This window comes from Hyaena hyaena, unplaced genomic scaffold (assembly GCF_003009895.1).
Source record: "Hyaena hyaena isolate Hyena2069 unplaced genomic scaffold, ASM300989v1 scaffold_279, whole genome shotgun sequence".
NCBI lineage: Eukaryota > Metazoa > Chordata > Mammalia > Carnivora > Hyaenidae > Hyaena > Hyaena hyaena.
In genome coordinates this window covers 74,548-97,239 of record NW_024080910.1, presented here as the reverse complement: position 1 = coordinate 97,239, position 22,692 = coordinate 74,548, and the positions used below count along the sequence as shown (strand labels likewise).

The following is a 22,692-nucleotide window of genomic DNA, read 5'->3' as shown; positions in this document are numbered from 1 at the left end:
AAGATGACTCATGTCAGGTGTTTTGTCATTTAAAGGGAACTAAGAAATAACTGGAAGGAGATGGGCTTAAGGGAGTTTTTGTTCTGTTTTGTTTTTGTTTATGTAAAGGCAGGAATATTGCAACCTGTTTTATATTAGTGGGAATGATTCAGGAGAGAAGGCAGACTGATGATGCAGTAAGAAGAGAGGGTAATTGTTGAAGTGATATCTTGAGCACAATGTTTGGGAAACAAGTGCAGGAAAATGCAATTTGACCCTAACTGGCTCCCACTAAAAGTGGTGAGCTCCCCACTCCTTTTAATGAGAGGATTCTCTTTACTGCAGCAGGCTTCCAGATAGTTTTTCTTTTCTTTTCTAACTTTTATTCCAAACCTCAGCCCAACTTTTATTTTTAAATTGGCTTGCACATAATAAAATATAAAAAAAAATTCAATAATTTGAGTGTGTTTTTCACAATAATTGGTGGTGTCAGGGCCCTTCCATCAGTTTCTGGATATGGAGGAGAAATTGCCTGGAGTAAAAACAGGATTTCACACTCCACCAGGCGAGGTGGGATAACACTAGTAATACAGAACCTTTAGGCAGTAGTTCTTAAAATTTCAGATATCTCCATAGAAAAGCAGGTAGAGTATAAAAAAAAAGTCATATGATACTAGATGAAAAAACATCCAATCATTTTGTGGGATGCATTACACATTGAGTAAAATGTGGTAGGTGAAGAAAAAAGAAATAAGATTGTACATAGTAAAACTAAACCGCAACAACAACAAAATACATATTTTTGTTTTCCGTCCCATTTCATGATAGGGTCATTATTGGCACAGGGCCGATAACATAGTTGCCAAAAAAAAGGGAAGGCTATAGCAGTGAGAATTAACCAGAAGAGAAATAAGCTTATGACCTTCCCATTATTATAATTGTTGTTTTGAGCCATTGTGTGTTTAAAATTTTAAGATATGTGATTTGCTTTGCCTGAGTGAGAACTATTTTAATTTCAAGTATTCTAAAGAAGTTTCTAAATTATAAGAGTATTTTACTAGTTGTAAATACACATAGAGACCAAAGCATAGATCCCATAAATAAATGTTGGTAAAAATTTCTACATGGTAACTAGATCATGCGAATCACACAAATATTGATTAGGAATACAAAATGTTTAATTCTTTAGTTTTGCCTTCCAAAAATTTAGTTTACCTTCAACCTAAATTTTCTCATATTTAATAATTATATATTTATTGATTTATACAGTTTGGGTAGGAAATGGAAATGATAATGACAGAAGAGGATAGTTTGAGCAAAATGACTTTAGCCATCTGAAACAGTGGGAGATAAGTAGAACCAGAGAGTACTAGGAGTTCATAAGAACAAAACAAAAGAATAAGAAATATGCTGGTGCTGCTTTCTCAGGAGGAAGTAAATGAGTTCCAGGAAACCAGTGGAAATTTGGACATCTTATTTTTGTCCTGGGGGACTTTTGTTCCATAAGAGTTTATTGGAAAACTCATAGAGATACTCTCACTTGAGGTAGATATGACACTAATTGTGGAGAACTTGAGATTTTTCGCTTAATGAGTTAAACTTGTTTTTTTAAAGGGAAAAACTCCAGATAAAGGGTAATGTTTTACCAAAGTAGTAAGTGTTGTAGTAAGTTTCATATATATATATATATTTATTTATATTTATATATTTCTGTAAACAATAGATGTTTCTCTAAACATTAATATTTTTAGTAAAAATACTTTACTCTTTCCTCCTCAAAGAGAATCTGTGTCTCTTCTTAAAGTGAGCTTGGATTAGCAGAATCACCTCTGCTCAATCGGCCAGAGGCCGCTCTGCCTGGATTGGAAGTTTCTGCCGGGGTTCAGGGGAAGGCTGGAAACAACTGGAAGCTGTTCCTAAAGGCTGCTTTGCCTTTTTAGGGTATGAGGGTCTCTCTGTGTTTAGGATAACATGATTGACAGCTCCACTCCAGCTCCAATTAGCACCCTATAATTTATTAGCTTCTGCTTTCAGATTATGCGTTAACTTTACAAATATTTCAACCACGGAACCAGCAGCTATCAAGTGTCTCTTTCCTGATCCAGCCCTCTGGGGCAGGAGTGAAATACAAGGAAAGAGCGGTACAGTTGGTCTGTCAAGTGAGAATAATCATTTGTGTCTGTGCCTGTCTGAGGGCACGGTGTCTCTGATTTCCCTTTAGGTCTGCATCAGCGTGTGAGGGCGTGCATGCGTGTTGTGTGTGTGTATGTGTGTATACACGCGTGTGCATGTGTGTGAGAAAGAGAGAGAGATTTGTAGATAGATTCTGTTGTGAGGATACTATATTTATATTATTAGAGTTTAATTTATTCATGGGGAAAGGTGAGATTCATGTTTGCTTAGCCATGTTGCTTGTATAAATGTCAAAACCTCAGTTATGTATAAACAGCAAATCTAATAATGATATTGCCTTGGGGACACTTATTTCCTTTATTCCAGAATTTAGGAACATGTAATAAATAATGAATAACATTAAATCCTAAATGTCTTGCCAGGAAAATGGAATATATAGAGTATGGATTTTGGTAAGTATGATCAAAATGTGAATTATTTGCATATTATTCAGAGTGAATTATTATTAACAGAGTGTTAATGCAATTTTATAAAGGAATCTTAGGTTTTTTTTGTTTCACTTATCTTTTTAAAGTTTACTTATTTATTTGGAAAGAGAGAGCATGACTAGGGAGGGGAAGAGAGAGAAGCAGAGAGAGAAGCCCAAGGAGGCTCCACGCTGTCAGCATGGAGCCCTAGTTGGGGCTCAATTTCATGAACAGAGAGATCATGACCTGAGCCTAAATCAAGAACTGGTCACTTAACTGAGTGAGCCACCCAGGCACCCCTGATTTCATTTATTTTTAAAGTCTTTTCAGACATCTTTCAATTTGCCTTTAGTGTTTTGACACCATAGGAATTATATATAAAATGCAATTTATAGAGGGGCACCTGGATGGTTCAGTCTGTTAAGCTACCAACTCTTGATTTCGGCTCAGGTCATGATTTCAAGGTTTGTGAGTTCAAGCCCCATGTTGGGCTCGGGGCTGATAGCCTGCTTGGGATTCTCCCTCTCTCTGCTCCTCCCCACTTGCTTTCTCTGTGCCTCTTTCTCAAAGTAAATAAGCTTAAAAAAATAAAGTGCAACTTATAGAAAAAGCATTTATAAGGAAAGTAGTTTGCTTTAATAAAACTTCCCAAGTTTTATTAAACTAAGTAATCAATCACTAAGTGTTAAAAAAAAATTCTTGTCTATTTTGATAGGAGGGGTATGGGTGGCTGCACATGAATGCAGGGTTTATGATTCTGAGCAAACTGGAGGTTAAATTGATCTTAAGAGTTGTTTCCTCAGAAAAAAAAACGAGCACAGAAAGTGCAGTACTCACCCAGAAAGAATGTCAGGAGAAGCTTCCAGTCAGGGGATCTAAGTCCTAACATCCACCACCTCTGCCCTCCTTCCCATCCAGGCCCAAATCAATCTTAAGTCATTGCTAGAATTTGCCACACGTTGAAATAGAACTTCAAAGGGGAAATGAGACAGGCTGGAAACTCCTTTTAAACTAAAGGAGTAGAACAGATAGAGTTCCCTGAAGTTGGGTGACTGAGTTCTCAGCCAGAGGGCAATCGGCAAAAGGATTACTTGGTGGCGGAGAGCTGTCTCTCCCCTTTTCATCACCTCTCCCTCAGTGGAGGCCAAGCGCACAGGGAAAATTGCGTGAGGAGGCTGCCTGTGCCAGCGGGGGTGATGGGAGCCGAAGCTTTTCTTTCTCTCAGGCTCCCAACCAGGTCTAACACACATGAAATCGTCATGTTTGCCTTTTCTCGTGTCATATTTCATACCCTTGAGTGTCCTTTGGTCAGCTACTAGTTTGCCTTCTCTAATCTGCATCATTTCGTGAAAATTAACGACAGGCATGGGAATTCTTATTGCGCGTGGATTTGGTGGGCCTAAAGCGTGTCAGTCAGGACTCTTCATTCACCACGGTTCTCTCTGATGCTCTTATTACACGGACAGAATCATTTTAGTTCTAGGTCATCGTGCATTTCTACTTTGGGAACATACAACACTGAGGGAAATGCTGTGATCCGTGTGTCCTATGTGCCAGGTCACTGGAGTCTGGATGGTCTGTTCAGGACTGCTCCAAAGGCCAGTTCCAGTGAATGAGTCTCCTCACCGGCAATCTGATATTCAGGTCAGATGCAGCTCAGGAGAGAGGTTTCAGTAATCAGAACCCCGTGGCTGGGAAAATGCTCCCTGTGGGTCCTGATCAGAGATCCTGTGAGTGCTGTCCCAGTCTCTTCCAGTGGGAACTACTTGGAGACAATGTCCAGCAAAGAACGCATTACTCTGCTGTCTTCTCTACCTGCACACTCAGCGGCAAATTCTAAAAAGCAAGCCGGAACTTAATGCATTTTATTTATGCTTGTATATACCAGTGATCCGTGCCAATGGAACATGGATTAAAAAAATCCACAGAGAAGTCCAAAGTTAATTTTAGTTATTGGTTCAATGTCCAAACCTCAGGCTAACTCTTACATGACTTGGTCAGGTTGGGTGTGAAGAGCTTCAGAGCAGTGAAGTCTGGGAAGTACTGGAATGAATTAATAAGAGAAGCAATAATAATTCCCTCCTGGAGGAGAATGGCAATCCGCATCTGACTGAATAGTCTATAGTTAGTATCATTTGATGAAGGGGTGTGAAAATGTCCTGTGATAGTTCCTTTGAGACCAGGGATTTTGTAAGTTCCATGGTGTGTCAGCTTTTGCTGCCCTGGCTCCTTCCCTTCCTTATTCATCTACTTTGGAGGGCAAAGTGGACCCAAGTGTGAGCCACCAAAGACAAATCAGAAGAGGACAAGTAGTAGTTATTGCATTGGGTTGGCATCCTGGCTCTGACACTTACTGGCTGTGTGACTGGCAAACTATTTCTCCTCTCTGAGCCTCTGTTGTCTCCTCAGTGAGAAGGGGATCATGATAATACATATCATATAGAATTGTTATGAGAGTTAAAGGAGTTAACCTGCATGCAAAGCCCTCAGACCAGTGCCTGAGAAACAGTCAGCATTAGCTAAGAGTGTTATCACATCTGGTGCAGCATGACCATAGACTACCTTCCATATAAGCAAAACCAGTGATAGGTTCTTGTAATGACCATAATGATGGAAAGAGGGGATGGGTAACTCTGCTAAGCCATACACCGAGTAAGGTCCCTTACTGCCCCAGCTCCTGAGATTATCATCCAAGATGAAATGTATCTGTTTCTCATGTTACAGTGAAGGTCAATGCTTGAACTAATGTTTTAACAATCTACAAGGGCAACTGGAATATAACACAAAATATCTCTCCTGGGCAATTCAGTGAATGAAGTGAACACAACTTTGGCATCAAGAGAAAGTTAAGAGAAAGACCACTAATTTCTTAAGCAATATCTCTCTCGCCTTTCCTTTCCTTTTTTTTTTTTTTTTTTTTTTTAACTCCGTGGTAGGTTTGGTTTCTTAGCCTAGCTTATTAAAATATAATAGAACCAATATTCCAAAAATACTTTTTAACTGAATACTGTCTTAAGAGTCTGAATTTAAGAAGTAACAATAATAATAAATGTGTACCTGACTCAATGGTCCACAGGTAGCGCTTTCAGTGCCATCTCTGCTTTTTAACCCAGTGAATGCTAACAGATAAGCCCTGGGGCTTCTGTGGGCCACAACTGTCTCATTTGTGAAACAGAGTTGGGCTGCCTAACTTCTCACCTCCAGGGTCGATGTGAAGTGGAAAAGGGTTCACAGGTTTCACAGAATGGCAAACACTTTGGAAAAACACAAAGCACCATATATATATATATATACATATATATATATATACACACACACACACACACATATCACACATATGTATATATATAAAGTCATAGTACTTACTGACATTGGATTGTACTACTATAAATTATTTTATTCTACTGGGGAAAAACTAGGACATTTATTTTCTTCTTATGAAATAACACAGTGACCTTGTAGTAAAGAGACATCTTTAATGTTTGTTCCTTCTTCCTCATCGCCTTCAACTTTGCCCATGCACAGACCCCTTCCCCTGTCCCAAAACTAAAGTGACCAAATCATGACCACAGAGACTGAGGAATATTCGAGGTATTAGAGATTCCATGGACATTTCTTCCCTTGGTGGTGATTCCTAGGTCTTCACAGAGACAGTTGGGGATCTCTTGTTGCTTTTTTTCGTCCAGAGGAGGACAGAAGGAGAGACAGAATTTGTGGGAGAGAAGGCAGAGAAGGGTTTCTTCTTTCATCGTAAAACGTTCCTCGTAAAAAATATGATATATATCTACACACACACATATAAAATATATCCGGTGCAATTGCAATCGTTGTGCCAAACACTGGGAAGTGCCACCTTGGTCGATGTATTTCTGGAGTTTTAAACAGTTGTCCAACAACAGCTGCATTTCAATAAGACTCGGGCAGGTGGCTCCAGATAAGCCACTTGCCACTCACATTTAGGCTGAGGCTTCCATGTTCACAGTCCAAAGGAAAAAAGTGTGTCTTTGTGTCTGGAGTGGGTGTTGTAGGCAGGAAGGGAACTGGAGGCTATGAGGCGAGGAAGAAGGGATTGGCCTCTTTTACTTCTCTGCCGCAGTCTTGGGTGCAAATACAAATACATTTCAAATGTGAGGATACTGATTATCAGTAGTGCTACGGTCACACTACTTCATGAAATAATTCACATCAGCAGAAAAAATATTCACACCAAAAAGTCTCTGTTTGTCCTCCTCTTTCCAAGGAAACTTATGACATCGTATCACCTAAGTGAGCTCCCCGCAGATATTTCCAGTGATTTGCCCAAAAGTCATTCAACAATATTGAGAGTCTTTGGATCTGCTCTTTCCACAGAAGGAATTATGGTTAGGCAATATTTCTGTAGATGTATGTTTTGGTTTTCCCAATATACGGAGAAGTTTGAAGTCTCTGCCTTCCCCCATGTCCTCATCCATGAAGTGAGAGGCACAGATGTTGAGCCTCCACGGCTGGTCAGAAGGGAAAGGGAAGGGGAAACCCTGGGTCAGCAGATCAGCTCAGGAGGGATGCACCACAGAGGGAATAACGACGAGCTGCAAACCAAGATCAGAAGCTGTTACAAACCCACTTGATTTCAGCTGAGTGCCATCAATTGCGCTACGCAGAGACCTACAGGGGAGAAGGTGGGCTGGCTAAAACCAGTACAGATCCTTGCTTTTGTCCTGAGGCTGCAAACCTGAAAACAGAGAGAAAACAAAAGGAAGGGAAAGAGAGAGAGAGAGAGGGAGAAGAGAAACAGAGAGAGAGAAAAGGGGTTGGGGGCGGGAAGGCACAGGTATTTAAGGAAAGAGAAAGACAAACACTAGTTTTATTGCGAATGTCACAGAATTCATCTAAAGGGCATGAATGAAAGTAAAAGCAAAATAGAAATGTCAAATCTTCACCGGAAGGAAGGGTGAGTGGGCAACACTACATGCCAACGATTGCATTTATAATATAACCATTTTTTTGGGTTATGCCCTAAAAGTAAAACAAGCAGAAGAGTAAGCCCTTTTTTGAATGTACCTTTCAAATTCAACCTATTAGCTCAGAAATTCAGTATTCTCCTTAAGTTTTACATTTTAAGAGACCTATTTAATTTGGTGATTAAGCTGATAACAAAATCATATTTTCCTTTCCTTATAATTGTCACTAGGAGACAGTACCCCCCAAACTCAGAAGATTGTGAACTACACTCTGAGCAGGTCCTCTAGATCAGCGCTGTCCAATAAAAACACAATGAGGGCCACAGGCAGAATTCTAAAATTTCTAGCAGCCACATTGAAAAAGAGTAAAAAGAACCAGGTGAGAATGAATCTTCGTAATATATTTTATTTAACCCAGTATGTTCAATATGCAACGTGTCGAAAGTATTTCAACATGCAGTCAACATAAAAATATCAGTGAGATGAATTTCACATTCTTTTTTGGTACAGTTTTGAAATCCAGTGTGTATTAGGCACGAAAGCACATCCCAGTTCCTTCTGGCCACATTTCAAGTGGCTAGCGGCTACAAGATTGAACAGCGCAGAGCTATAGTACCTTTCAAACAAATGTATTTATTTATTTATTTAAATTTAATGTGAAAAAAAGCCTACTTTCTCGTTCTGCCCACACCGACGATACTAGGTCATCTGTCTGCTGAAGCAAAACCCTGCCATGCAGACCCTTGGGCCACAAGGTCACTGGGGTCTCCAAGGAGAACTAAGATGGGGCCGGGGCTCAACCCAGGGTCGGACACAGGGCAGGAGGGGTCCGGGGAGGCCAAGCTCCCTCTCCCGCTTACCTGAGTCCACGCTGAGTCCCAGACCCTGGGCCACGTCCCCCGCGGGGCTCGCGAAGGGTCCCCCCGGCGCGGCCCACGCTGCGCCGGTCGGCTCGCCCTTGGCGGCGAGCTCACAGGGCGGGCTGCCGGGCGCCGGCGCGGGCGCGGGCGCGAGGCGGGCCGGGCGCCCCGAGGCTGCGGGCATCAGCAGCGGCCCGTAGCGCGGGTCGAAGTGCGGCGCGTAGACCTCGTGCACGGCGGCGGGCCGCGGGTAGGCGGCGGCCTGCGCGCCGAGGGCGCTGCCCAGCGCGTAGGGGTGGTGCGGGTGCGCGTGGTGCGGGTGCGCGTGGTGCCAGGGCTCCGCCGCGCCCTGGTGCAGGTGGCCGTGCAGCGCTGCCGGCGAGAAGGGGTCGGCCGCGGCGAAGGGCAGCTCCGAGTGCGCGGTGGCCAGCGGGCTGCCCAGCGGCGCGGGCACCGGAGCCTGGTACGCGCTGTTCCAGAAGGAGGCGGGGAAGCTGCGCTGGCTCATCGGGAAGGAGCCGTCTGCAGGCGGGCGAGGCGGAGGGGAGGAAAGGAAGAGAGGAACGCGTCACTGCAGGTAGATGGAAGCGGGAAAGCTGAACGCGCCAGGCGGGCAAAAGGCGGGCGCGTGGCGGCGGGGAGCCGACCCGCTGCCCGCCCACGGGGGTGGCGTCTTTCTGAGCGGGGCTGCACCCTGCGAATTCGAGGTCGAGGCACAGCAAAATGGGAGAAACTCTTTGGGAAGGAGGGCTGCTTCCTCGGATTTTGCAGACGCGTTTCCAGTACGGAAACCCCAGGACAGGCTGGGAGAGGAAGAGCGGCGAGACACCCCTCTGCAGTTCCAGTTTTGGGGCGCAGGGAGATTTCTCCGACAACGGGCTGCGCTGCCTCGGCGGCCTCGGGGCAGACACGGCCTCCCTTTCCCAACCCGCAGCCTCTTCCCTAGCTAAAGATACCTCTTCCCGCTCTTGGTCGGCAGCCTAGCGATTTCACTAACCCCTCTCGCGTTTCAGCCTTCCCAGCTCCAGAAAATGTGCCCCTCCAAGACCTCTGATAGACTGGAAGTCCATCGACATATTTCGAAGTCTTGCTATTATTAGCCTCCTTTCTAGAAACCTTCTTTCAAATATTTTTTTCCAAGAACTCAAGCAAAAGAGTAAACTAGACATATTAAAAGGGCAGCTGTATTATTTGCAGAGGGACACAAAGGGACAGATCTTATACGTTTTAATTAATATTTGTTCGTTAAAGTGTGGATGCCAGGAATAATAATAATTATTATTGCCAGTATCACTGTTGACTCCTAGTGCCTGGAAGCATTTTAAGAGAACAGCACTTAGGTCAAATGTGTTGCCTTTTGTGTGGAAGGGGAGGGAAAGAAAGATTTAATTCTAGGGACCTGTATTGAGCACCTCCTTCTAGGGAAGCCATTTGCAGCACATACTAGAGAATTAAAAATACATTCTAAGTGGCGAACTGTCTTCCTGTTAAAAATATTTAGGCAACTGGAGAATAAAAAGAATGTTCTGTATTCAAAACTAATGATTTGGGATCTTGTCTAGGTAAGGCTTGCACAAACTGTCAGACACTCTCAAGAAAAAAGGGAGGGGGAGGTCATTTCCCCCCAAATGTTTTTTGTTTTCCTTTTGTTTTCCTTTTTACAACAAAGGCTTCATTTCTCAGCTTGGTACCCATCAAAAATTAAGTTTAGTGAGAAAGTTTGTCTCCTTGTCCTGGAAATTAAAGGGGATTGAAAATTCAGAATGGAAGGGAGATTTAGTTGACTTGTCCAATAAATCATTGTCCCAGGCTAGAGAAAGCAGTGCTTTCTGAGAAGGGTAGAATGATAAAGAGGGGGTGTGTTTGGTGAAAACGCTTAGAGGTGTTTTGGCTCTACCTAAAGTTTTATTTCTTTGATACTTTAACTTTCTTACTGAAAGACATTTTCTGCTTCAAGATTTCCTAAGGAACTGAAACCTGGCAAAAAGCATACGGACGTTTTAGGAGACATTCTTCAGCAGGTTTTGCTGACAGTGGGGTCTAAGACTTTTTTCCTCTGGGCAAATTTTCAGGAATTGGTAAGAGCCCTGTAAGTTGTTGTAGATGCAGAACTTCCTCAGGGTTTGGGAGAGTAGTGGGAACCTCACAGCACATTTACACACATTTTTCTATTTGTTGAACAGCCATCTCCAGGGATAGTTAAGAGAGCAGGTATTATTCTAATTTTAGAGACCAGTAAATGGAGTGACCTCAGAGAGGTTAAGAGACTCGCCCAAGGTCATATTGCTGGGAAGTGGTGCAGCCAGCACGAAAACCCAGGACTCCCAATTCCAAGGCTAGTGTCTTTTCTAGGTCACTGCTCTTCTTTGCTCTGCCTCTTCAAGGAGAGATCTTTCTTCATTCCTTTTACTCACTCTCCCAGCAAGGCCATCTTCAACTCCTCTGACACTTAGTATTCCTTCAGCTGCCTTCCCTCAAGCCTCTGTAGGTGGGCCCCAGGCCGAGAGGTCTTTCTATTTGCTCTCAGAAGCGGGCCCTTTACTCACCCCGCCAGGGCCCCGAACTCCTGGGTGCTTTGCTGCTTGTACAGCTTGGGGAATAGCTGCTCGGCTGGCTCAGGGCCCTGCTGAAGTGCTCGTCCACCACGGAGCTGATGTCTCCCTGGAAATAGGTGAAGAGGACGCAGCGGGAGTTGATGTACTCTGCCTCTGGTGGGCGCTCTTTCTCTGGGCTGCCTTCTTCCTCTTTTATGCTGGCTGGAGTTTGGCTGGAAAAGGAGGAGCTGCCGCTGCCACTGCTGTTGCTGGGGCTGGGGTTGCACTCTTGCGCTTCCTGCATTTTGGAGTAATAAGCTAGTTTCTGCTCAAAGAGACAAAGAACAGAGAAGTCAGTTTGAAAAGAGATGGCAAGTTGGGTTCAGATCCCTAAGGTATCCAGGGGAAAACTGACATTCATGCGTAAGCAAGCCCCTGTGCTCAGTAACACTCGCGAGCTTCTTGAGAGGCAGACTGCCTTTCTTGGTGTCTCTGTCTCCCCAGAATTGCCGCTAGACCGCAGGCAAAGCCCTCTGAATGTGTCAGGGTAACGGTCCCAGAAGATGCCTAAGTACCCAGTATATAGGCGGAGTTTGGCCGCAGAGTCAGGCTCAGGGCAGACGTATTTTAAAAATCAGGCTCCAAGGGTCAAGGGCATCCAACTCCAGTTAGGGCCTGATTGTCCCCTGCTTCAGAATCCGAGGTAGATGCACAAGATGCAAGATTTTAAGCATCGTTGTGACGGAGCATGAACATACCAAAATCCACTCCGTGCAGCCAGGACTGTGAAGGAAGAACTGTGACAGAGTATGAGATAGTTCCATTTAGGAAAGAATCATGTGGGGGTAAACACGTGGAATGACATCCTGACATGGATCATTTTAATAATGCAAGTTGATATTTGTTTGGTCATCCATAAAATGTCCACTTAAAAGTCTATCTCAGTTTTTAAAGAGCTCTTCTTTTAAGCTAGGAAAAACCAGTGGGCTCTGAGCACTTCCACTCTCAACATCTCTACGCACATTGAGGAAACAGGTGATAAGAAGGAGAGAAAAAGATCTTGGCTGTGAGGTTGAGGGAATTGTGGCTGTCTAGTAGCGATTTTAAAAACCAAGTGTGGCTGCTGAAATAGTTTCTTAGAAACGAGCAATGGACTGAACGTAGTGTTAAAGCATTTATGTAGGCACAGATGGCCTCGAAGCGGGCTGGTCATACAAAGATGAACAGAGATCTTAATGGAATAGATTATTGGTCCAGGGCCAGGGAGGAGAAAGGACCAAACGGACAGAAAATCAACCCATCTCTCCTCTTTGCAATAGTCACAGCCTGGGAAGGAGCCATCTCAGTCACTGAAGCCAAAAGACTGTAGTTATTTAGTAATATCACCCCTTCCACCACATTCCCAATTGGTTCATAATGAGGGACTCTGGTGATTCCCCAAATGAATATTGTGAGACTAAACAAACTCCTAGATGGAAAGTTTAATAAAGGGGGGGGGGGGAGAGAAGGAAAAAAAAAGCAAAACCTACTCGTTCCGTCATTAATTCAGCAGGAAATTTTCAAATAGATGTTCTGAATTTGCAAGCAAAATGGGCAAAACTTGGACTGGGGGTCCGGATGCATTTTGGTCTCTCTGAAGCAGGGGTCCAAGCCCTCATTTTGGAATCTGCTCGGGACCCCTAAGGCCCCCTGGGTGTGTGAACTTAATTCTTTTACTGGACTATGGTCCTCAGTTTTTACTACACCAGCTGAGGAAATGGAAAGAAAAAACCGGTCGTCCAGACCCAGCCCTGAGAAGAGATAGTGCAATTATGTAAATAAAATGCAATAATTAAACGAAACTTCAAGAATTTGCGGAATTGGCGTTAAGTGGTCTTCTTACAGGTGGGGTTGGGAAGGGCAGGACAGCCTGATGTAGCTACTCAGCCTCTAGAAAGGCGAAAAGAATACTAATTATCTTTGAAGCTCTCCTCTGCCAAGTCATCTTGCACCCCAATAACAATCCCCAGAACTTTGCAGAGCAAAGATGATAAATCCCATGCTTTTGCGCAGTTCTCCTTGTAACGAATTCTCTGGTTCCGGAATTAAGTGGCCTGATCCCTTGAGAATTTAAACGGAAAAAAGTTACTCCTTAGATAAGCTTGCAGGGATGTGAAGCCAGGTCTTTGCATTTCAGACAGAAAGACAGAGAGACAGGTCTTTGCTTTTGTTCTCTGGTCACTCTCACCTTTGAGACCAAAGTTTGCTTTTCCCTGCGCGAGCGTCAATCGCAGCTCCCTACTCACCCGCACCGAGGAACTGGGAGTCCGACACACAGTCCAGCTCGCGCGAACCTCGTCTGATTTCCCCCGGAAGGACGGGGCGCGCCTTAACAGGGCTTAGCTGCCTTCCCGGGAGAGCAAGTGGACTCGCTACGGGGGTTAGCTCAACCTTCCGTGTGGCAGCGCCGGCACTCCCCGCATCCCGCGGCTCCCGGCGCTGGTAGGAAGGCCCCGGACCCGTGCGGAGGCGCCCGGGACCTCGGGGTACGCGCGGTGCTCCGGGAACCCCGGGCGCGCCACGCGTCTCCGAGGTCTCGGCTCCGGGGAGACACGTACCTGGTGGTAGGGGGTGTAGGCGGCTGCAAAGTAAGGCTGCGGAGGACCATAGACTTGGTACATAACATCCAGACAGCTCATGGCTCCCCGCAGCGGAGACGGCGAAGTATTTTATCATCAACTCTCGGTCGGCGGAGCGCGGGGATGCTGCATGGGCGGCGCTCGGGCTCGAGCCCCGGAGTCATCGGCGGCGGAGCGGTGGGCAGGGCGCTCCGCGGCTCGGGATCCCGCGCGCTCGCAGGCTCCCCTCCCACCCCGGCAATTTCAACCCGGACGCTGCTCCGGGACAGACGCGCGGGTGCTCCCGCTAGTGGGCATTTAAACCCCACGCCGGATAGGCGTGCTGACGCCACCGTGGGCCGAGGAAGGGGGAGGGCGCCGGGGAGGGGCGTTGGCGGGGGCCGGGGGGCCAATGGGGAGCCAGAGACGCGGGCCCAGGGGCTACCGAAGTGTGTCTCGGGGCCGCCCGGCGGCGAGCCGGTGGCCACGGATACGGCGACCTGCGCACCCCAGAGCTTGAGCCTGGAGGCTTCGCACCGCGAGGAGTGTGACTCCTTGGCTAAAGCTGCAGAGAGAGGAACCCAGCGAGACACAGAATGGGAGAGAAGGAGGAAGGAAGGAGTGCGGAAGGGGGGACGTGGGGGGCCTCGCACTTGGGGAGAGGAAAAAGTTTGATGCGTGGTGGCACAGGTCCGTTGGGAGACCCCTGGCCTCACACTGGAGATTTAAGAGTGTGTGGTCCGGGAGTGGCGACGAAGGGCAGGAGCTCTGCTCTGCGCGTCCGGTGCGCGCCGGGAGGCTAGAGCTTTACCCCAGGAATCCCCTAGGGGATCCCGTCGTCTCAGACTAAAAGTCGGGAGTCCGGAGACTCCTCCCCGGAGCGGAGGAGCTCCCTCTGGGGGGGAAGTGGTAGAGGCTGAAGCTGTGCGACTGCCCGGCAGCGCCTCTACAGACCCAGCCCGCCTGCCCCCGGCTCCCGCTCCTCAGTCCCACTCTCTGGGCTCGGTCCCTTCCGCCTCTTTAGAGTTCCATCCCGCCCCCCTTCCCCACCCCCCGCCCTCATCTGCGTGGTTGGCGCCCCGCATCTGGACCCTCCCGGTTGCTTTCGAGGAGTCCAGGAGGCCTTCCCCGGCCCCCGGCCGGCCCGGCCTCCTCGGCCAGCGTCCTTTAAAGCTGCGGTAACTTTTGGGGGACCGGGACTCGTTGGCTGCAAGAGGAGTCGTCCTAGAGAATGCAGGGAGATCAGAGGAGGCTTTCGTCGTCTCTTCAACCAGTAAAACAGCAGCTGGGATTTTGTTTCATTTTCGAGAGTTGAAAGGATGCATTTGAATTGTGAAACGTTCATCGTTTTTGTTGTTGTTGTTGTTGTTTGTGTTTTTTTTTTTTTTCCTGTTCTGAGAGCTCGGCAGGCTTGGACCGGCTTCCTGCGCTGCTCTCCATCCTCCCCAAGCACTCCCCACTCCCATCATAGCCCCCTGGGGAGGAGGGTGTCGTAAGGGAGTCCTCCTTCCCGTAATTTAGGGGCTACTCGAGACCAGACTGTCCGTACGGCTGGATCAGGTGGTGGAAAGCGCGTTACGGAGATTGCGGTGGGCCAGACTTGGGGGGGCGGTGGGCCGGACTTGAGGGGGCGCTGGGGGCAGAGCGTGGGAGCACGGAGAGCCCAGAACCAAGGCAGAGGCAGCGTGCATTTGGGAACTCCAGTTATTACCCAATTTAAAAACAGCAAAAAGTCTGAAATCGATTCTCAGGCTGTAAAGCTGCAAACAAATGCACCGTTAAAGACATACTTGTCTTCAAGACGTGAACATTTTAAGCCAAATTGTTTCCTGGCTGAGGTTTTGGTTTTGCCCGAATAATAAATGGGTAATGGCTCCACGTCTCCAGTTCGGTTTATAAATGGTGAGCTGTGCCGAGCGCTTTGAAGAGTTTCTTTTTAACTACGATGTAATTGATTTTAAAGAAAATTTAAATTAAAAATTTTTTTTAATGTTTTATTTATTTCTAGGAGAGAGAGAGAGAGAGACAGCGTGAGCAGGAGAGGGTCAGAGAGAGGGAGTCACAGACTGAAACAGGCTCCAGGCTCTGAGCTGGCAGTCAGCACAGAGCCCGACGCGGGGCTCGAACCCACGAACTGCGAGATCATGACCTAAGCGAAAGTCGGACGCTTAACCGACTAAGCCACCCAGGCGCCCCAAAGAAAATTTAAATTAAAAAAATAAATAAAGACCCCACTCAGCCCAGTTTCGCGCATGCCGTTTTGGAGGCCAGCTTGCCTTGGTGCTGAACTCTTCAGGCTCCTTAGAGCTTCTGGCGACTTCGGCACACAGGTGGAGCCGGACATCCTCCCCGCCCCCACCCCAGCCCTCCTGCCCTGAATGTTTCGGAGAAGGGCAAAACCAGCATTTTGTTTTTTCTGGAGGCAAAAGCGCGAACCTGCACCAAACAGCCACACAGTGCCCTCCTAGAGGCGGGAAGTGGGCGTGTAGCTCCCAGTGTGCCTCGCCGCCTGGGCGCTCGCTGGCTGCAGGGGCCGTTCCGCCCTCTCCTGCGCCAGGTCCCGGCTGGGCCCGGCCGGCGCTCTCGGGGTCAGGTCTGAGCCGGAGACCCGGTGCCCACGCAGCCGCGGAGGCGTGATCACCGAGAGTTACACACCCCTCCTTCTGCGCAGGTCCTGAGGTCCATCTGTGGACACTGAGGTTCCACCTTGCCTGGCTCCGGCTGGGGCATCTCGGGGACGCAGCATCCTTCGCCGAAGCCCACTCCTTCCCGCGCAGCCCGGGCTCGACAGTAGCTGGCTGACTGCAGTATTGCCCGGGGGCGGGGCAGGGGGGGGGGAAAGCAATGGGAGGTGAGGGCTGGACCTCACGCCTAGCCAGGGCTGGCTAGCTCGATTCACGTCCCAGCACACCTGCAGTAAACATCCTATCACCTGTTCCCACCCACGTTGACATTTTTACATTATTTTGACCATGATACCAGAGGAACTTTGATTTCCGACAAATTCGGGAGAAAATAACGACAACCTCCCCGTATCAGCAAGGCCCAGCAAAATGTATTATTTTTAAAAAGGATTACAGGAGCAGTGATATCCCACATTTCGCACAAAGGAAGTGAAGAGGTTGTGATGCCAGTGGCCTAAGCTGCTTTCTGTTCACATTTCTCAATCTCCTCTTACTTAAAACAGTTTTTAAAAACCTTGCTTAAGCTAAGTAAGGGTTCTCGCTGTACAGGAGTTTTAAGGGACCCAGGGAATTATGGCTAGTGAGCATCAATGCGAATTTAGGCAGGAAAACAGTTGTCTCCCCCAAATCCAAGGTAAAGGAAGAAAAATGAAGAGTCTATTCTTTAAAGTATGCCCACTGATTGGAGCAAGGTCAGTTTTTTTCTGTGTATCTGGAAAGATGTTATTTACACAAAGGTGGTATTTCTCAATCGGGTGAGATTGTGTCTTGTTTCTCTGCTAAAGTAAAAAGTAAAACAACTAAATTTAACCCCCTCTACTCTCCCAGATATTCAAACCACCAGGACATTAACTCATCAAATAAGTGAGGTTTTGATTCAGAGCCTTGATGAGAGTGGAGTACAGAAAACTGGGAGTGAGGGCGGGGTCTCTCACTTCTTCTCTTTCCTTTTCCCCCAGTAATTTTATTTTATTTTATTTTATTTTTTAAATATTTTTATTTATTTCTAGGAGAGAGAGAGAGACAGCGTGAGCAGGGGAGGGTCAGAGAGAGAGGGAGACACAGACTGCAATAGGCTCCAGGCTCTGAGCTGGCAGTCAGCACAGAGCCCGACGCGGGGCTCAAACCCACGAACCGCGAGATCATGACCTAAGCGAAAGTCGGACGCTTAACCGACTAAGTCACCCAGGCGCCCCTCCCCCAGTAATTTTAGAAGAGCCTATGGCAGACAATTAGACGTCCCTGAACTTGGGTCTCCTGACAAATGTATCTACATCCCCAGAAAGGTCAGCTATTACTATTACAGCTAATTTAATTACCTTTAAACCTCCTAATTGGGCAGAGGGAATATCAAAGCTTGTTTTAGAAATGAATTCTATTTTATGATAGCTTTTTGGCAATATATTGAACTGTGAGGAAGAAGTTTGCCATATGGAAATAGATAATTCCTTGTACTACCCCCATTCTAATGTGCAATTCTAACAATATCTAGAACTGTGAAAATAAAAGATGCCTTTATTCTTGACGTTACCAAGTGAAGTTAAATTACTTTTGAATCAATATATGTTTCAAGGTATCATCTCAATGGAGTACTTTATTTTCTCTTCAGAAGAGCTGCTTATCATTTTCCCAATACCTTCTAAATTTTTCTGTCCACTTGTGTCATCTTATTCTGAAAACTGGAAAGAAGCAGCTTTAAAGGAAGGATGTATGAATAGAATTAATTTGGAGAACTGACCTGCAGCCAACCCAGGCCCTCCCTCACCCATGATTTATTTGGATCATTGACTATTGGCATTTTATGTTGCCTTATGCTGCCAACCAAAGGAGATGGACACAATGATTATCTCATAGACTTTTTTTTTTTGTCCCCTAAACCCACCCTGGCCTGTTTTACAGAGCAGAGATGGGTTTGGAATTTGAGAGTAGCTGACAAGATTTGGTGGATTCAAAATATTATAATACTAGTTGGAAACATGTCTGCAAAAGTCAAGTTTTTTGAGCACAGTGTGTTATTTAGCAATGGTACTCTAGTAACTAATGGGGAATCTGAATGGTGATTTTATTCCCAAAAAATTAAGAAAAAAGAAATTTCTGTACTCTGAAACCTCACTTAAAAGCTAAGTGAAGGAATTTCAGTATGACTTAGTGAAAAAAAACAAGCAAAAGAGAGTTCAATGATTTTCATGCAAACTTAGAGTAACTCTTCATGTTTTCGAGCAAAATTCCTCCATGGTCTGTTCTAATATGTGGATGAGATTACTTGTAACTATTGACATATATTTAATTATTATAAGAATGTTAAACTTTTCCTCTTTCATATTTTAAGGACTATTTTCATGTTACATAGAAGTCAACTTTAGCTTAGGTGAAATCATCACACCTTTCTGAATTTAGTTTACTCTTAAGTTCTTATTGATGCTTATGGCCAGTTCTAAGACTGAGAAATATATTTACTACCACATTCATCTTTTAGAAATGAGTTCTTTTTAGTGAGTCTCTATGAAATGTTTAGTGTAAAGATATTATTACACAAATTCACATGATTCAAACCTTTCAAAATGGTAATACACAAATGGCAAGAAGAGATATTTGGAATAGATGTGTGAGTAATATTTTGACTTGCTGTATTTTTTACAAGAGAGTAAAAATAGAAGGAAATTTACATTCTTTGCTATTTACTTGGACACAAAGAGTTAAGTCAGAGAGCATGTATCAATTTTTTCTTAACGAGGAGAAGTTTTCATCTTTATTTGGCTGGAGAAGTCACTCTAATTGCCTTTAATTTCTGATTATAGTGAAAAAAATTTTTGAAAAAAAAGACAATCTGGTGATATCTAGAAGCTGACATATCTGTGAAACTCCTTTTGTGAGATATGGAGACACTGGGGAATTTGCAGATTCAGAAGGTGGAAGGAGACTGAAGGATTTAAACTGGCGACTTAGATATTTGACAGTATTGGTGTTGATCCATTCCCAAACTTCTGTTTATAAACTTCATTTCAGCAAGATGCTAAGGGGATTAAAAGGACACCACAGCAATAACAGACAGAAGGTGAGGATATCCATGTGAGTGTGACGTCCTGTCACATGCTTCAAGAGGTCTTGAAACAGCTTCTTAGAAATTCCCTCATAGGAAGTTTCTCTTGGCATCTGTGGAAGTATGTTTAACACCAACTGACATTGGCCATCTTAATTTCTTTGGTTATTGTGACTGACTTTTAAGTAAATTTCATGATGACATAAGTAAATTAGGCTTCACAATGCCTCAAGTACAACGTGTAGTATGAAGTCTGATGGTGCATTAGGACATTTAGCCTCACAGAGCCCAAAGCAGACTATATTGTTTATTTTTGTTCTTAACTTTATATTATAAATAATGTATATCATATTTTAAAGTAAAAGTCAGGTTGTTGACTATGATATTAAGTTTCATTGGCTGATATTTTTTCATATTTCTTTAGAAGATGCATGAATTAATCAATTTGTAAAATAATCTAGCCTGTAACATTACCTAAAAAAATTTTTTTTAAGGTTTTAAAATTTGAAATGTAAAATTTAAAGAATAGTGTATCATTTGATCTGCCTCATGCAGAATATTGCCATTCAGTGAATCAAAGTGGGAATTTGGCAGCTGTCCAGATAATTTGGAATGAAAACCAGCTAGTGATCATGTAATAAATCAAAGTGAAAAATTCAGGTCTCAAAGTGGGCTTTCACCAAGGAAACTTCTTCCCATATTAGTTTCAATGAATGCCTATACTCCTCAGCATGGCTAATTCTTTCTCCAAATGTATGTGTGCACTGTATATGGCCATGACCTTAAAAAACTCTGTTGGTTTTGTAATATTTTAAGAACATTTTGTAATATTTTAAGAAGATTCTGAAATGGTTAACAATGAACACATGTTTTTTACCGTTTAGCTTTTTCCCTCTCTGTGGATATTCCGTGGCAGACTAAATTTGAAGCCCTAATATGCATCAATAGCTCTGCCTCCAGATATATGAGGGCACTGCCTGTTATTATTTTTAGTAATGAATGTGTTAAAACAGCTTTTCAGTAATGCAGTGTAATGACTCTATTACTAAACAGTTATTGTATTTAGAAAAAATAAGCTGTATCTGCACATTGAAAATAAAGTGCTAAATTAAAGCAACCATACCAACAAATCAAAGAGAAACAAAGGTTCTTTCTTCCCCGTGGTAGTAAGCCTGAGAGCTCTGGAGAGTTATTTCACCAGAAGGAAAATCCCAACAGTGGGTGTCAGAAAGAAGACATTTCAAAGCACATGTTGTCAAATAGTGATGTGGGTAAGTAGCTGGAGAACTGGAGGGAAACATCAGGGAAGGGAAAGGTTGAAGGGCATGTGGCTGATTGCCACCTTGAAAGCCCATGAGGTGGCACGCTTAATTCCTGGGGCCTCTAGCTCTAAAGGTCACATACTTTGGGAACTCATCCCATTGACCACATTTCCTGGGACATTGCCCTTACTTCTCTGTGAAAGCAATACAGCCTCATCCTGATGACACTGTATGGATCAGATATCCTGTCCATCAAGACCCTGGGTTCTGACCCCTGGTGTGAAACGTTGTCACCCCTTCAGCCCTTAGTTTGTCCATCTTTATGGCAAGGAGACTGGAGTAGACAATCTCTATCTAAAGATGTTTATGGCTCCAAACTCTGAAATCAGAACAGATTCACATTCGATTTGAAAACAGTGTACAGTATTTATGAACGTTTTCAATATGACTGTTATTTTCAACCTAAGATCCATCTTGAAAAATATCACATTACAAGACTTTCCTGGAAAATGAATAATTTTGTGTTCCCAAGTCGTTACCAAACAAGGGCCTAACCTTAAAGGTTAGGCAGAACTAGTTAGCCAGCTATCTTTTAGAATTTCAGGGAAATGAAATACAAAAGGAAATTGTGTCTTTCAAGCACTAAGTGAATGAAGTTGAGGTTTCTGGAACGCAGTATTGGAAGCAAAATTACCCTTTCGCTTGCTTTCTGGGGGCTCCAGTGCATGTGTGTGTATATCCAGTGTCTGCTCCTTGGGAAATAAAAGTTCAACTTTTCTGAACTTTCGTGAGACTGAGAACAGAAAAATAACCATTCTTTTATTTGTAAAGTTGGGGTTTTGAAACTAGAACTTTTTCATTTTTTATCACATTTCATAATTATTGCATATTTCAACATGCAGTAATATGTAGCTTATTTAATAGAGGAAATAAGTTTACTAGAAGTATTCGTCATAATATCTTGTTTGTTGATTCGTACTGCAAATTCTCCTGCCCAGGACAGGTGAATGCTTAAATAGATGTCTGGAAGAAAATGAGTGATAACCTACACTTCGTTAGGAGTCGTAGCATACATAAGAATTTCTATGCTTTGTTTATCCTAAGGCATACTTGAAAATTACTTCCTGTAGAGATGACAGTAAGATTACCATTAGACTCACCCCTTTTGTTTCATGCCCATAGAGGTAATAAAGAAAATGTAGAAAGAGATAACCATAAAACTGGACCAGACTCCAAAGTAGGATAAACATTCTAAGGCAAAAAAAAAAAAAAATGGAAACCGAAAGCCATGAGCAGGGTCAGGTGCCATGCTCGTTGGGCTCTGGACTGGAAGCTGAGCAGTCAGGTGCTTGGCTCCTGCAGGGGAATGGGATGAAAAGTTCGGAGCTGGACCCACAACCTGAAATCGAGGACTCCCAGGCTCACAAAAGAGGCTGAAAAAAATGGCTGTTGACTTGCTGCCCTTGGCTATATATTTATTCAAGCTCTCATCCTGGCTTGGCAGGTAAACAACTTCATGACCCTGGACTGGGCTAGATGGTCTTCTGACTCCACGTCCAGGTTTGCATCATCTTTGTTATTCTGATGGAGCAGGAGCTCTGAAATATACGTGTAAGAACAAGATGTGGACTAAGATGTGTACATGTGATGGTGGGAGGGGCAGATGGAGGCAACTAGAAAAGTGTCAGGGGGGGCAAGGGAGTAAATGCTTATATACTAAAATACATTATTATTTAGTCAACACTTACGTGATAAAACACATATACATATATGTGACATTTGTAAACATATGTATACATACTACATATGTGCATATAATGTAGTATATACGCATATATGTATATATACAATATATGTATATATGTGTGAATATGTATGTGTGTATATATACATTATATACTCACATATGTATCTCAACCTCCAACAAAATTAGAATTCTCTTAGCAAGAAAAAAAGGGAGGGTAAAACTGAGTAGACATCTAAAAGTACCTTGTATGAATAAAAAAATATTTAAAAATTGTATTGTTTCATTCAAAAGACAATGTATAATACTGTTCTATAGAATCTGAAGACAAGTTTTACCTAATTTTCTGCTTCCTAGAGTGCTTGAGAGAATACTATTGATACCAAAACTGGACTAAGGAGCAACAACAAAATAAAGTCATGGACTAGTATTTTCTGGAAAATTCTAAATAG

General features: G+C 44.3%; 1 protein-coding gene across 2 annotated transcripts; it reads right to left on the bottom strand.

Annotated features, from left to right (window-relative positions):
- Positions 1-7,049: 7,049 nt before the first annotated feature.
- On the bottom strand, positions 7,050-13,591 carry VGLL2 (vestigial like family member 2). 2 transcript variants are annotated; one of them, XM_039246042.1, is made up of 4 exons: positions 13,511-13,591; positions 10,926-11,238; positions 8,380-8,901; positions 7,050-7,147 (listed from the first exon to the last, which is right to left on the bottom strand). In XM_039246042.1, exons 1-4 carry the CDS (start codon positions 13,589-13,591, stop codon positions 7,107-7,109), a joined length of 957 nt encoding a protein of 318 aa, XP_039101973.1. In that variant the 3' UTR covers positions 7,050-7,106. The 2 variants fall into 2 exon arrangements, with proteins under 2 accessions (XP_039101973.1, XP_039101974.1); XM_039246043.1 differs by lacking the exon at positions 8,380-8,901.
- Positions 13,592-22,692: the final 9,101 nt, after the last annotated feature.

Coding starts and splice junctions, on each gene's coding strand:
- VGLL2 (XM_039246042.1), bottom strand. CDS start 13,591: ATGAGCTGTCTGGATGTTATGTACCAAGTCTATGGTCCTCCGCAGCCT. Junction 11,239..13,510: donor CCTACACCCCCTACCACCAG/GTACGTGTCTCC, acceptor CTCTTTGAGCAG/AAACTAGCTTATTACTCCAA. Junction 8,902..10,925: donor GAGTTCGGGGCCCTGGCGGG/GTGAGTAAAGGG, acceptor GCCCGCCTGCAG/ACGGCTCCTTCCCGATGAGC.